At 42.3% G+C, this 14,830-nt stretch overlaps 1 protein-coding gene across 3 annotated transcripts in view; it reads right to left on the bottom strand.

Annotated features, from left to right (window-relative positions):
• The window catches only part of ANTXR2 (ANTXR cell adhesion molecule 2), a 122,523-nt gene that overhangs the window by 85,129 nt on the left and 22,564 nt on the right, over positions 1-14,830 (bottom strand). For all 3 annotated transcript variants that reach the window (XM_075501374.1, XM_075501375.1, XM_075501373.1), the window contains exons 8-9: positions 4,595-4,655; positions 3,391-3,486 (exon numbers count right to left, since the gene is read on the bottom strand). In XM_075501374.1, coding sequence (XP_075357489.1) covers positions 3,391-3,486; positions 4,595-4,655 — 157 coding nt within the window. The remainder of the gene's footprint in view (positions 1-3,390; positions 3,487-4,594; positions 4,656-14,830) is intronic.

Consider the following 14,830-nt stretch of genomic DNA (forward strand, 5'->3'; position numbering starts at 1 on the left):
GCCAGGTTCTCGTAGAGGAGAATGCAATGACACAGGAATAATTTTCCTTTTCTTGGGACCATCTCCTCCTTCCCGCTACTGCTCAAAGCACCCTTCCTACCTTTTTTGGACATCCTAGCTCTACCATCCTCTTTTAGGTTTCCTCTGAGACAAAAGCGCTTGGAGCCCAGCACAGAGCTGTAGAGAACGAGCTTGCATATCAGGGGAAAGATCACATGACATTTCGCTATTTCCTTCCTGTACTACTCTCTAAACATTTGTTGTTGCCCGTTGCTGAAGATGAGATCCTGGGTGGGTTGTAGCAGGCCTCTGGCAACACCCCATGCAGCAGATTGTGTTTTTATGCTGCAACATGTAATAAATACATCACTATGCCATTCCCCTCCCTTCGTGTGCTTTAGCACACCCTTCCCTGAAGCCAAGAAAAAAAAAAAAGGCAGCCCAGAGATCTAGTTGGAAATTCTCACATCAGATGCTAGCAAGTATTTGGGGGCTTCATCCTGCCCAAGTATAGTTATTTCTACCATGGCAAAGCAGACATACGCATGCTGTACAGCTATAAAAGCCTGAAGGATCAGAGAACTGGAGAAACCAGAGTCAGAAAACATTTCAAAAGGTCATTTAAAGAAGGCAACACACTGCAGACATTCTTCCGTGACACTCATGTAAGAAGTTAAATGGCTTTCTAGGTAACCTCTTCCAGGCCCGAGAAATGTTTATAGCCAGAACCATTCTCCTAATGGCTCACCTAGATCTGCTGCAGAATTTGAAGCCTGTTGCCTCTTGTTCTCTTCTCAGTGGACCAGGAGAGCCCAGCTTATTATTTTGAGCCCTGCAGCAGCCCATACTTAACAATTACTTTGGCCATTCTTCCTTTCCTGTAGATGTAACAAACTGAACTTTTCTGTCCTTCCTTACGGCTTGTGGTCTGGACTCCTGCCCACCCTTGCCAGCTTCCTCTGGACACTCGCCACAACGGATTCATCCCGCGCTTGTAGCATGGAGCACATTGAAGTCCAAGTTCTTAGGAGCTATCGTTGAGATAGCTTGGCAGAGCGCAGCCCCAGATTCGAACAGCACCGCAACCTACCAGTCATTAAGTACCGTAAGCCGATTCGGTGTATGCTGCTAGCATTGCTACTAAACAATGCCAAAACCTTTACTATGATAGTAGTACCTGCCAGCAGGACAGAGGAGGTTCACATTTGTGATGCTTATGGAAAATGGCTAAGTCCCTCCTTAACTCTCATATTCTGTAGGTCCTCATCTCCACTGGTACCTTAATGCACTCCATAAGATCTTGAATGGTACGAAAGCCACTACGAACATAACCGTATTGATGCAAGCATCAAAACACTCATGTGAAGAAGCTATGTGCTATTGTTTTAATGTCCCAAAGGGACAGACTGGGGTGTAGAGAAGTGACTGCTTATCGTAAACAAACAAGTCAGGAGCAAAGCAGGAACAGAACCGAGGAGTCCTGATGACTTGCAAACCAGACACTTCAATTGAAATTTAAGTTCTAATTATCTTCAGGTCACGTAACTGATGTCTCAACTATTTACCTATTTACCAACTATTTACTATTTATTCACGTAACTGATGTCTCAACACTAACAACAGACCATGTGAAATTTATTTTACTCATGTGGAACTAAACTAGTCTGTTTCCCCACTTCTCCCAGTAAGAAAGGTACACCATGATAATAAATACACAACTGCAGCAGTAGTTTTGCCACATTCCAAATTCTAGCTCTATGAAGCTCATTTATGCAACAAGTTTAAATAAGCAAGCCATAGTTTAAAATAGGAAACAAAGGTGACAGTTTTAATTGAAACTGAAGGGGAATTTATACACACAGAATTTATTTACACAGGTTGCTTTTATCCAGAACTCTTGTGCTATTCTGTTATTCTTCCAAATTATTTTAGATATTTAACAGGCAGGAGAGATTGGCAGGCCATACAAGTCTATATGATATCCAGAGTAAGGAAGAAAATGTACTGGAAACACATGTTCAATTGGGTAGGAATTTAAGACAGGCTAATATAAAAATCAGACAGTAGGTAGGGAAAAAATGAGTCGGGTTTTTTCCTACAGGTCCATTTTTGGTCATTTTCCAGTCTGGCTTGCTGCTAAGGGATACTGCTTAGAGCGAGAAGTTGGATTTACTTAAACTAGCCATCCACTTTAGTTTCTGCGTATAAAAAATGGCAGAGGTTTCCATTAATGGCATTTTTTTCCCCATCATCTACCTTGTGCCAGTTCAGGGAACAGAGCAGCACAAGGAGACTAATCCAAATTCCAGCATGACTTTTCACCTGCCCTGCTGCAAGTCAACGCACTGAACAAGAGAAGACCAAGTCCTGAATATTTTGCTGAAAATTACATTCTCCATAAGCATACTTACTTACTCAGAGAGCAAGAAGAAAATAGTCTGCACTACCTCCCAATTACTTGTAGAGCTTTTCTAACTTTTGCAGCACTCAGAAAAATTTCCCCAGTGACACTTGTAGTTTGACAAAGGAATAACTAACGATTGTAACATCTGGCCAATGGTGAGTACTAATAATAAAAAATAAAAAATAAAAAACCAAACCCCACAGATAAAGCTACAGGGAAAGTGCCTGTAAAAGATGCCATGGTCACTCTGTCTGAAACAGAATTCCTTTCCACAGGTCAGGAAACTAGAGTAGAGCGAGGGATCTGGTTGCAGTGAGACCCACTCCTGGAAGAAAATGCTGCTTGGGTCACTGAGCTGATGAACCATGTCAAAATACAGGGACAAAATAGTACCAACTGTTCTGACTTGGCCTTATTCTATGCTGTTGCAGGAGCTCCAGGAAGAGGACTGACTCCATGTCACAGAGGGGCACCCACGCCCTGCCAAGCCCCTGAAACAAACAGCAGAACAGCTATACATTTGGTACACCAGACAGAACGGCCAGAGATGCTCCGAGATAACAAGGTAAGTCCACCTTGGAAAATAGTGCCGTTTGGAATCATTATGAGCGCTTCTGTCTTGGCCTGGGTGGTCTTACAAGAAGGGGCACTTGGTCGCTACACTCTGTGGTCATGTTTTTTCATAGGCAAACAGCTGCTTACTTGAACATCAGGAGCCAGACAGTTATCACCATGTTAACTTACACAGCCAGCTGGGCTGCCAAACACCAGTCACAGTTTACAGCTAATGGCAACTGGTAGCAAATTCAAACCACTGAGCAAGATGTGAAATAACTTGCATCCTCTTAGTAATCCTCAGAGCTTTCTTGTTTTCCTCCTCTTTGGTATTTTTCTCTTTTGATTTTAATTAAATGAGGTAAGGAGAAGTAAAATCAATGACTTATTAGGAAATATAAAGGCAGATGATCTCAAACTTCAATACTTACGAATTGTAGTTCCGTTCACTTGATAGGTACAAGTAACACCATCGGTTTTCCCACCAAGGGTTAAGCCACTTCCTCTAAGAACAACTTGAAACTCCTCTGGAGAGAAAAGCAAAAACCCAAAATCACCAATCTTAAGTGCATTGCAGGAAGTTAGACAAGGAAAATTTCAATATAGCCTGCAATAAATGAAGCACAACACACTAATGCTTCAGAGTTACTTAGGTCTCCTTTTTAATTGACCCCTGGTACGGCATTCTTCAGTTAGGTCACTATAGGAAAAAGTAAAGATTTGTTCCCAAATCACTGAGGCAGCCCTATTAAAATGGAGGTTGATTCTGTCAACAGGATGTGGGGCTCAGTTGCACAGTAAGAAACAGTTTCTCGATGAATACTCTGATAAATGAGAAATCTGGGTCTCATAACAAGAAGACTCCCCAAACCTGGATCAGACCCACTTGAAGTGCCAGATGAAGAAAACATTTCTCCTTAGTACTGTTTCTCTGGAAGTTGCAGGAGGGCCACACTACTTGTGAATTATGCATAGGAGGAGTGAAAACGGTTTGTTTACCAAGGCCACTGATTGCACCGATATGATGCATTTTTTTACAAAAACATCAAAATAAGGAGATTTTTCAACTACCTTATTTTGATTGGTCTCAAATAATGTGTGGATTGTGAAAACCAGAAACAAGACAAGCCTTTAAACTTCTGTGTAACTCTTACATTTAATAAAGGTATTATCACTTGCTGCACAAAAATGCAGTCAAATGCTTTACTGCTTACACTCCACAAATTTGGGGCAGGGCACTAGAAATATTGTCATGAATTTATATGAACATACGTTATCAGGATTCCCAGAACTTAACTCTGTGACCACAGGTAAAACGGTATGCAAGTGTCACAGGGTAAGCATCATGGCTTTGAATACAAGGGCAAGTGCCGAGCATGACTAATGGCAGACGGGCAGATAAATGCATCTCAAACTTTTACATGCATTACCTGAATTATGAAAGTAGGCCCTGGAAGACAGCTCCTCTGAAGAGAAAAATGAGTCAACAGAGAAGGATCTGATCTTTCTTAAATTCCTTGAGGATTTTTTCAGGTAGAGGTGTTTTATTCTAGGGACTTGTGGGGTTTTCCTTTGGTAAAATAGGGAAATCAGTCCTATAAAATGTAATTTTAAAATAATATTATAAAAACTTACCTCCCACACAGACACTGGATGGCTCCAAATATAAAATCTCAGTGCATGATTGCTTCAAAACCTATTGCAAAGGAGGAAACTAGTCATAAATAGGTTTCAGAGTGCTATTTCAGTGAGAAATATTATTTTAAAACAAACGCTTGTCCCTAGAAGATACACATGAACAGCTACAGGTTTGACTTGCACAAGTCTGACTTTGTAGGACATTGCCTTGACCATGTAAAACTTATGCATGCCTGCACAGTCAAGTCTCTTAAGAGTTCATAAGACTTGGATTAGTTTGTTACATCGGGACAGTCTTCAAAACATAATTACGTCTGATTGCTGGTCTTTAAATTTCTGTCCAGATCCCTAACCTAATTTTCCATGAACCCCAATCCTAATGTTCAAGCCAAAAATTAGTCACAAGGAACCTGATCCAAAACCTAATCCAGTCAAAAGCAATCTTCCAACAATCTGTGGGTCAAGCCAAGTGCACGTTATTCCAAGTGCTGGCATCCTGCCCTATGTAAAGCAGAGCAAGAATGCATGGTGTTCTTGACTGTGCTGCCTTCTGTTGGATGGGGTTTCTTCACTGCTGTACCACTCGGCTCGCTTTGACTCTCCAGCCAGTCAGGGAATATTCTTCAAAAAGGCCGGGACAAAACAATACTCCTATAGGTGACTTGGAAATAGAAAGGATGGAGCGTAAGCGAAAGGAGGAACTAGACACCTTTGACCGATTTGTACTTAGAAAGGTCTCAGACACTACCCTTAGTTTCAGCCAAGTCACACTTCACTATTTACATATACATCCAGTGATCAAGTTATCCATGGTCGCTGGAGCAGAGGCATAAATAGCACCCAGGTGTTGGTTATTGCAATCCACTTAATTTGCCATTCAAAAATGGTGCATCTCAGAAGGAATGGGTCAAGCTTGTGTCTGATCACAACTGTTGCTGGAATCTAACCATGAGACCATACTCTCCTCCCACTGCTAGGATCTCAGCCCCACAGCAGGGCCCCATCTCTCACTAGTTATTGTTGTCCAGGAAGGAGATGTGATACCTATTACTGAAATATTAATCCCCCTCTCTAAGCGGGTAATGGCATTTCTGCTAACTCAGGGGAAATGAGTCTCTTAAAGCTTGTAGGGTTAAACACACACAAACAATCCACAATTTAACTTCCTTCTACCTCAACATGATAATGTGTGATTTTTCCCAATGGTTTTTAACTTTCCTCTCACTCAGAAAACTTTCACAATGTCCTCATATAGCTTTCCCTGTAATAAGTGGTATTTTTAGCAGGCATTCATATATAATAGTACATGGAATCAATTCAGGTCCTTGTAATCACGTGCATAGTAGAAACTCCTGTTACTGTCCCCTCTCTATCTCCATTTGCCAACGCTGTGCCTGCTCCTGAGCCAGCCTAACTGTCAGTAAATGTAATGCTGTCTCACTTTTAACTCTTGTTCCTTCCTTTCAATACATCTTTTTTTTTTTTTTTTTTTTTTTTTACTCTAAGCTATTTGCTAGTGATTTCTGTTGTTACATATCCAGGCCCAGTAGAAACAATAACATATTTGTCATTGTTATGACAAAAAGCATGCCAAGCTCCACAAAAAAGAATAGCTTGCCTCATTTAACACACAGAGAAATTGTCCGAGCAGCCAGGGATCAGGTTAGGAAAGCTAAAGCCCTGATAGAATTAAATCTGGCCAGGGGCGTCAAGGGCAACAAGAAAAGCTTCTATAGGTACATCGGTGATAAAAGGAAGACTAGGGAAAATGTGGGCCCTCTCTGGAGGGAGACAGGAGAGCTGGTTACCCGGGATATGGAGAAGGCTGAGGTAATCAACAACTTTTTTACCTCGGTCTTCACCAGCAAGTGCTCAAGCCACACCGCCCAAGTGGCAGAAGGCAAAGGCAGGGACTGGGAGAAGGAAGAACCACCCACGGTAGGAGAAGATCACGTGCGAGACCGTCTAAAGAACCTGAAGGTGCACAAGTCTATGGGACCTGAGGAGATGCATGCACGAGTCCTGAGGGAACTGGCGGATGAAGTTGCTAAGCCACTATCCATCATATCTGAGAAGTTGTGGCAGTCCGGTGAAGTTCCCCCTGACTGGAAAACGGGAAACATAACCCCTGTTTTTAAAAATAGAAAAAAGGAAGACCCGGGGAACTACAGGCCAACCAGTCTCACCTCTGTGTCCAGCAAGATCACGGAGCAGATCCCCTTGGAAACTCTGCTAAGGCACATGGAAAACAAGGAGGTGATTGGTGACAGCCAACATGGTTTCACTAAGGGCAAACCATGCCTGACAAATTTGGTGGCCTTCTACAATGGGGTTACAGTGTTGGTGGATAAGGGAGGAGCAACTGATGTTCAACAAGGCCAAGTGCAAGGTCCTGCACATAGGTCAAGGCAATCCCAAGCACAAATACAGGCTGGGTGGAGAATGGATTGAGAGCAGCCCTGAGGAGAAGGGCTTGGGGGTGTTGGTTGATGAGAAGCTCAACATGACCCAGCAACGTGCGCTCGCAGCCCAGAAAGCCAACCGTCTCCTGGGCTGCATCAAAAGAAGCGTGACCAGCAGTCGAGGGAGGTGATTCTCCCCCTCTGCTCCGCTCTCGGGAGACCCCACCTGGAGTACTGCGTCCAGCTCTGGGGCCCCCAATTTAAGAAGGATGTGGGCCTGTTGGAGCGAGTCCAGAGGAGGGCCATGAAGATGATCAGAGGCCTGGAGCACCTCTCCTATGAAGACAAGCTGAGAGAGTTGGGCCTGTTCAGTCTGGAGAAGAGAAGGCTCCGGAGAGACCTCCTAGCAGCCTTCCAGTACCTGAAGGGGTTCTACAAGCAAGCTGGAGAGGGGCTCTTCACAAGGGCACGTAGTAACAGGACAAGGGGTAATGGCTTTAAACTGAAAGAGGGCAGATTTAGATCAGATGTAAGGAAGATGTTCTTCACTATGAGGGTGGTGAGGCACTGGAACAGGTTGCCCAGAGAAGCTGCGGACGCCCCATCCCTGAAGTGTTCAAGGCCAGGTTTGATGGGGCTTTGAGCAACCTGGTCTGGTGGAAGGTGTCTCTGCCCACGGCAGGGGGGGTGGAACTAGAGGATCTTTAAGGTGCCTTCCAACCCAAACCATTCAGTGATTCCTGTATCACTTGTCTCCCCGCAAACTGCTGTGCACAAATTTATCTTTGTAGTGCTTTAAAACCCATTTACAAACATCAAGTAGTACTTAAAAAAATAGAGACCTTGCAGGCGCATACATTTCGATGAGACTCAGCAATAGAGATCTTTGGAAAGAATGTAGCTTCAAGTTCAGTGCAAGTAGACCAGTTTATATTAGCTGACTCATCTCACTTCCAAAAAAGGACTTAGCTTTTTGATTCCTATTTCAGTGTCCAGAGACGATGTGTTACATACTTTATTTTAGGGGGGGGAAATATTTTTTGCAAAATAAAATACAGAAAGAATTAAGTATTATATTCCTTTAATGTAAAAACATGTTCTGGGTTTTTTCCCCTCTGAAGAGACTGAGTCAGATGAATAGTCCAATTTAAGTTAATGAGACTGCAGACTTGCTTTAATATGAAGTACAGATCTAGCAGTTGGCAGTGTCAAAGCCTACTGAATTAATTCGGTTTTTTTAGAGCAGCATTATATAGACAGGGAGAAACTTTCCAGCTCCTATCCTGTCCCCATTTGCCCACTGTCTAATGAAGTACAGCCACATTATGAACTGGGGGTGGTGGGCAGAGGGGAAGACCATGATGGACATAATCTGTTTTCTTGGAAAGTAGTATTTCTGTAATTGCACTATATTTCCAAATGCAATATTAAACAGGAAAAGAACCTATTTAGACATGCTTAACTCCCTTTGGATTTAAGAATAAACTAGGGGGTGAAAAAAAAAAAAAACCAACCAAGATAAAATATGGCCTAGATGAAATGATCACAATTCATGAACAAAAGCGAATTTCAATACAGAGTTCAGGATACGGTGATTTCCCACATGGCAGCATGGAATTCATATTTATACAAGTAGATGTCCTGCTCTTGACATAAAGCAGGAAAATAGTGGGGTTTAATACTGTTCCTAGAAATAAACAATTGAGTTGACACTAATTTTTCATCATTTTAATTACTGCCATTCTCCACGTGGCTTGAGAAAGCTGTACTGTTCAGAGATCCTCAGTCTCTCTGCAAGGGTGGTGGCCTAAGACAGTTGTTTTCACCCAAACAAAGCTTATATTAGGGAAAAAAAAAACTGTGTGAAAATACTGAAATTCGTTTTTCTAAGTTTAACTAGGTTTTCCATCCTTCAAAAAGCTTCTTGATAGTCCATGCTTTAAAAAAAAAAAAAAAGTATAGAAATCTGCCTTGTCCTTGAAAATCCTTCCCTTCAACAACAACTATCAAGTAACCTTACGAAGCACAAATAAAAGAAACCTTGTAAAGAATTGACTGGAATCAGATAGAACCAACCTAAAAGCATATAGATAGCTCTTTGCTCAACTTTTTACATTCTGGGCATTTGAGCATTCTGGACAGTTGAGCATTACATTGCTCAACTCTTTACATTCAACTTTTTACATTCATTACAACTTTTTACATTCTTTTTACAACACTCCTTCTAAGCAACATTGAAACAATATGCAGAACTGAATTTTCCATCAATTAAGTGAAAATCTGAGCATCCTTGCAAAGGCTCAAATCCCATTAACTGTACCAAGCACAATCAGCTTGAATGGTTTAGCTTGCAGGGATACAGCAACTAGCATTTAGCTGTCACAATGGAAAACCTGAAAATATTTTCAAAGATAGCAATCACCGCTCGTTCTTTCACATGTGGGAGAGGGGAATATACTTTCACATCTTAAAAGGGTGTGTAGAAACTTGTGGCCTTTTCTTTACTCTTTCCTTGCTCTGGCTCACACTCTTTTCTATCTGTTTTAATCTTTTTTTCTCACTCTTTCTGTGCAAGCTGTTCCTTCCAAGCTAGCACAGTGCACTCCATTAAAAAAGCTCATCTCTTTTCTTCAGGAGGAATGATGTGAAGGCATCTTAGCCATTTTGCTGTATGATCCATGCTCATTATTTAATATGCCTTCATCTCTCTCTATCAGGGCAGTTCCTGTTTCACCCTTTGTAGTACCCCTGTGGAATGATCTTTCAGCAACAGCTGATGAGGCATTTTCCAAGGTGTGTGTTAATTGTCAAAGTTCCCCTTTTCAAGATGTTGGTGCTTTACCATACAGTTGAAAGGGGTAAGGACTGGGTTCGTGCGCAGTGGGTGGGAGCTCTCATGCACAGCTGAAAGCTAGTATCCTTGCCTCTTCTCCTGGAGCCCAAGAGGACAGATCTGACCAGTCTCAACAGAAACAGCTTTTAAAGGAGCTGTCTCAGCTGTGTGTTACGGAAGCATGTTTAACAATGGCAACATACAAAGCAAAGCATGCATATGATTTCACCTCCTTCTCCCCCACGCCTTTTAAAAATTCAAACCTAACTTTAAACTATCTTGCTGTGGAAACCTGGGCTGCAAAGTCAGCAAGATTGACATGAATTCTACAAAGATCTGTACGATGCCCCCTCTTTCCCAGTTCAGGACAATCAAAGAGAATGATTTGGCATTGCAAATTCATTCTTTAGAAACCTACTGCCCACAAGAAAAGTTTAAATAATCACTATATAAGGCCATCCTTGGATAGGATAGTTAAACACTCTGCTGACATAAAATAAATTCAAATAAGACTATAAATTGCCTTAGTTTAACAGCGTGCAGGGAGAGATTCAGAGAGTTGATGTCATCCGTTTCATTTCTCAGAGCTCCACACCAAATATAGGGCTCTCTTCTCCCAGGCTTGCAAAGGCTTTCCTTCTAGTCACCTCCCTGAATGCTAGCTGTCCCAGAAAGAAACATTTCCCCACAAATCTAAGTGCAAAACAGCATTGAAACCTGTCAGCCTGTGTCCTGTCATCTTACAGCTTCAGACATGGAGAACTGTGGAGGAACTACAGAGTGGTTGCTCCAAGTCTGAGACAGAACTGTGCTACATGGAAGCAGTTACAGCTGGAAACACGCAGAGGCTAATCAAAGTGGAGAGGATCACATCAAAATCACAGCTGTCAGCTTGCCATTTTCACACTCGTTAGGAAGCACGTGTGGCTGCTGGAAAAAGAGCAGGCAGTCAAGTTCTGCTCTTCAAGGTAGCCAGTCTCTTGTAAGTAAAGAAAATGAGATTAAATTCAGGCCCCAAACATCCTCTGGTTCAACAACAACAACAAAACAACAGACTGCTGAGGAAACCCTGTTCTGTAGCTCCTCCATATACAGAATTTGTTACATCACTGCCATATTGCAGCAGCAGCAGCCGAGCATCTAAGATTAAAAAAATGTTGTTATGCTGTTTTCTACGAACAGTTATTACAACAGCTACCTCAACAACAAGCGGCATGAATGGAGCTTATGCTCAGTGCTGAAAACACCACCCGGCACAGCTTCTGAGGGCTGGCTGAAGGCAGAGGAGCCTCTGAGGCTTTTTAGTGAAATCACATCTTATGGCTATTAAGTGAATGGATACTGTACAGTTTCCATAGCATTTCTCAGTAATGCAAGTTAATCATTTCAGAATACTTCCGAGAGCAGAAGTTATCAGAATAAAGGCATCTGAGATATCCCATGGGCACTCAAAAGCAAATTCACCCTTGATGTAAACTCACTGACATACGCTGGGATTCTATTTGGCCAAACAAGCTTTCCTTTTCTGAAAGGGTCACCCAGAAACCAGATTCTGGACTGCCCAGTTCTGTCTGTGAGCCAGCTATCGCATTCCTTATCTGCATGTGCACCTTTAAGCACATGAACATTCTGTTCAATACAGTGGGATGAGATCCTGGCTTACAGTTAACGATGCTGCTTGCCAGATCAAGGCTTTGATGTCCCATACAAAAAGTTAGATTCAGCTTCCTTCCACAACAGTCCTGTAGAATCTGGCATGCACGCAGCTCTCGGAGGCTCTGTCCTTTAGAGGAGTCTCTGTGTACTCAACTCTTGCTGTCAAATGCTTTCTATCAGCTAACTAACAACAGCGAAGCATGCGGCAATCAGAACCGCAACTGTTTAGCTCCTGAACCAGCTAAGTGGCATTCAAATTTTCTCTTTTAAGTCCTACATTGTCCAATTGTCACCTATCTCTCTCTCTCAAGCTATTTCGGAGGCGTACGAGCTACAGACAGCTTTCTGTCCAATATAAGATTAATCTTTCTCAGGCACAAACAACTACACATGCCAACTTTTCTTAAAACAGTTGTAGAAAGTCTATCCACTTTATCAACTTTTTGGTTTGGGACCACTTTTCACCTAGTGAATTTTCTTCTGAACAACCTGACTGTTAATCAGTACTTAAAATCCATATCAATCCTTATCAGTGGCATGAATTTCTATGCACCTCCCACTAGAACGTTCCCAAAGACTCACATAAACTTCACAGCCTGCTTCCTAAATAGGCGGTTTAGCATTTTTGTCATTAATAAAACATTTAATTGAATTAGAGATGTTTTACAGAAACATTGCCAGTTTTTGACCTGTAGGTGTCTGAATTGAAAAACAGAATCATGTTTTGTTAGATTTAAGCTGCAGAAACAATACACCTACGCAAATAATCACATTAGCATAGAAAAGGCACATGTCTCTGCAATTAATTTCAAAAAGGCAGCCAAATAACAAGATGACATAAGGCTCACTAGTGCTTACAGTCTTTGGAAACTCCACCTGTGTTTATAAATTTTGCTTTGTCATAGATCTCGCCCCTGCTTTATGCCAACGTTCTTCCCACAGAAAATGTGCCTTCTGCATCTTCCAGTACCTCTTCAACTTGTCACAGACTGGGCCCAGCTCTGCTTTTCACCCTTTCTACTGCCTCTTAAAAGTTCTCAGAATTTAAACCGTAAAGCAGTATGGCTCCTGCAGCTTTTAAGTATTTTGACTACCGTACACTCAGAACATACTGTGGAACAGAGCTGTGCCGTGCAGTACAGTGTTACTTGCAGGCTAAAACAACAACTTTCCCTTCCAGCACTTTAATGCATTTCATGTTCCAAGAAATTGTGAGAACAATGCAGTAGTAACGAGCCATGAGCAACCCAACTGTACATCGACAATTAACAAAATACGCTAAGCGTCAATTTATTTCACAGTACCATTCGATTTTGCTTAGCCCCAGTATGCAGTTCAAAAGTTTTTGGCAGCAGTCAGCACCATAAATCTTAACTGGCGTGGCATCTGTTCCTCCCCGGAACTGTATGCCGAGTTGAGGATTTGGGGCAGGTCATCAGCACAGCTGGATTCTTTATTGAATCACCATAACAATTGTTAAGTCTGTTGTTCTGAAACTAGAAAGCAATTTATGGATGTGTAAGGTGTTTGCTCCCCGGTGAAAAGATTAGTATAGCCGTGAACTGCTGGAGGAAGAGAGCTCTTTGACACATTTTGATCAGACTGGGCATGCTAATAATTTTGAACAACTGAGGACTTCCAGAGTCACTGGTGGCCTCTACTCCCTACAGTTCAATTTCAAACATGCATCTCTTTGTTTACAGTATTGCTCATTGGAAGCCAATCCCAAATCAGGCTGGCTTGACTCTTTACAGGGGAAGGCAATATAGTTCCATGAACAAAAGTGTATGTACTGTAATAAAACAAACGCATCTAACTTGCTATTTCCAGAACCAAGTTTTAAAGAGGAAAAAAACGTTCACCTCTAAAAAACAATCTTACTTGCTATACTCATGTACGGCAAGACATGTGCAAAACATGCTGACAGTGCAATGTAATCCCTTCCACAGTCCATGCGCAAAAATATATTTACAGCAGTGTTAGCTCCTGCTCATTGCACTCCAAGCTTGCGCCTGGAGCACTGCTGCTTGATACGCCGCCAGCCAGTCATGTGTACACTCGCTGCAAAATGTGTGCGGCGCAAATCAGAAAGATGGCAAAACAGCACTAAAAAAACCCCTTAAATGCTAGTCTAACAGCAAACTCAAGACAGTGGCTTTTCTGTGGAGATTTCTACCCCCTCTTCTTTCCTCTCTCTCTTCCAAATATGGGGGTCATCATTTTCTCTAGGGTTGCTATAAACACAACACCTAGTGAGCAAAATATAACCAACCATGAGGAAGGCAGATCTAGGAACTATGGTAAACTGCAAATATAATTAAAACTGCAGAAGCTATGTTCATAGCCTGGCATGCAAAGAGGATGTGCTTTTCCTCACGTACTGTGCCAAGCGCCTTTCTCAGTTCACCATGAAAACTGCATCATGAAGAGCTGCATCTTCTTTAGTTCCACCCTCGATCAAGATATAGTGGTAAACATGCTCAAGTTAGCCAGCTACAACCTTGTAATTGTTACTTCAAAACACAGATACTTTATTTGATAAAATGTACTGTAAGAGGGGGGCAGGAAGGGAAGATGGCACACACGACAGCTAACTCACAAAACGGTGTCTGAGAGGGCCCTGATAGCCTAAGAGCATTTAAAACTACCTTTACCACTACTAGTCTTAGTTGGATCTGTGCGCATAGGCAAAGCCTCTTTTGATTGTCAGCTGTAATACTCAAGTTCTGTGGGCTGTCTCCTGATTAGGGATCGCCTACTGCTTTTGGCTCCCGCTAAGTGCCGACCAAGGGATGCCACACACCTGTACAGCTGGGGCTTGGGGAGCAGCTATTTAAGTGGTAGGCAGGAACAGAGCTGCTTTAGGCCACAGGTGTAGCAGTGTGCTTCAGCAGGGTCTAGGAAGGTTAGGCTGGAGCTGCGTGAAGCTGTCTGAGCCTGTGGAACAATGCTCTTGAGTTAAGTCTCTTTTCTGGTAAGTTAATATCTTCTTGAGCTTCATCCCAGCTTGGAGCCATAAAACTCCTCAGAAGAATGTGTAATGAAAACAGTGTTGTACTATTGTTTGGCTTAGTCGTTTTGAGCTAGGCTGGCCTAGCAGCCTGTCTGGCTGGAGTGAGTCAAGCAGAACCTATCAAAACTGTGTTCACGCAGGTGCTTAGTTTAGTTTCTAAAATTATTTTGCTTTATTTGTGCTGACTAGCTCAACTAGGACTGGCCTAACCCATGTTTCCATGTGTTGGTTTTTTTTCTATGAGTCACTTAGAAGGACTATTGGCAGCTTTACTCCTTTTTTTTTTTCCCCCCTGTAACTTAAAACTTTTTCCCCCCAACTATTGCTGA

The sequence above is a fragment of the Mycteria americana genome, chromosome 4 (genome assembly GCF_035582795.1).
Source record: "Mycteria americana isolate JAX WOST 10 ecotype Jacksonville Zoo and Gardens chromosome 4, USCA_MyAme_1.0, whole genome shotgun sequence".
In the NCBI taxonomy this organism is placed as follows: domain Eukaryota; kingdom Metazoa; phylum Chordata; class Aves; order Ciconiiformes; family Ciconiidae; genus Mycteria; species Mycteria americana.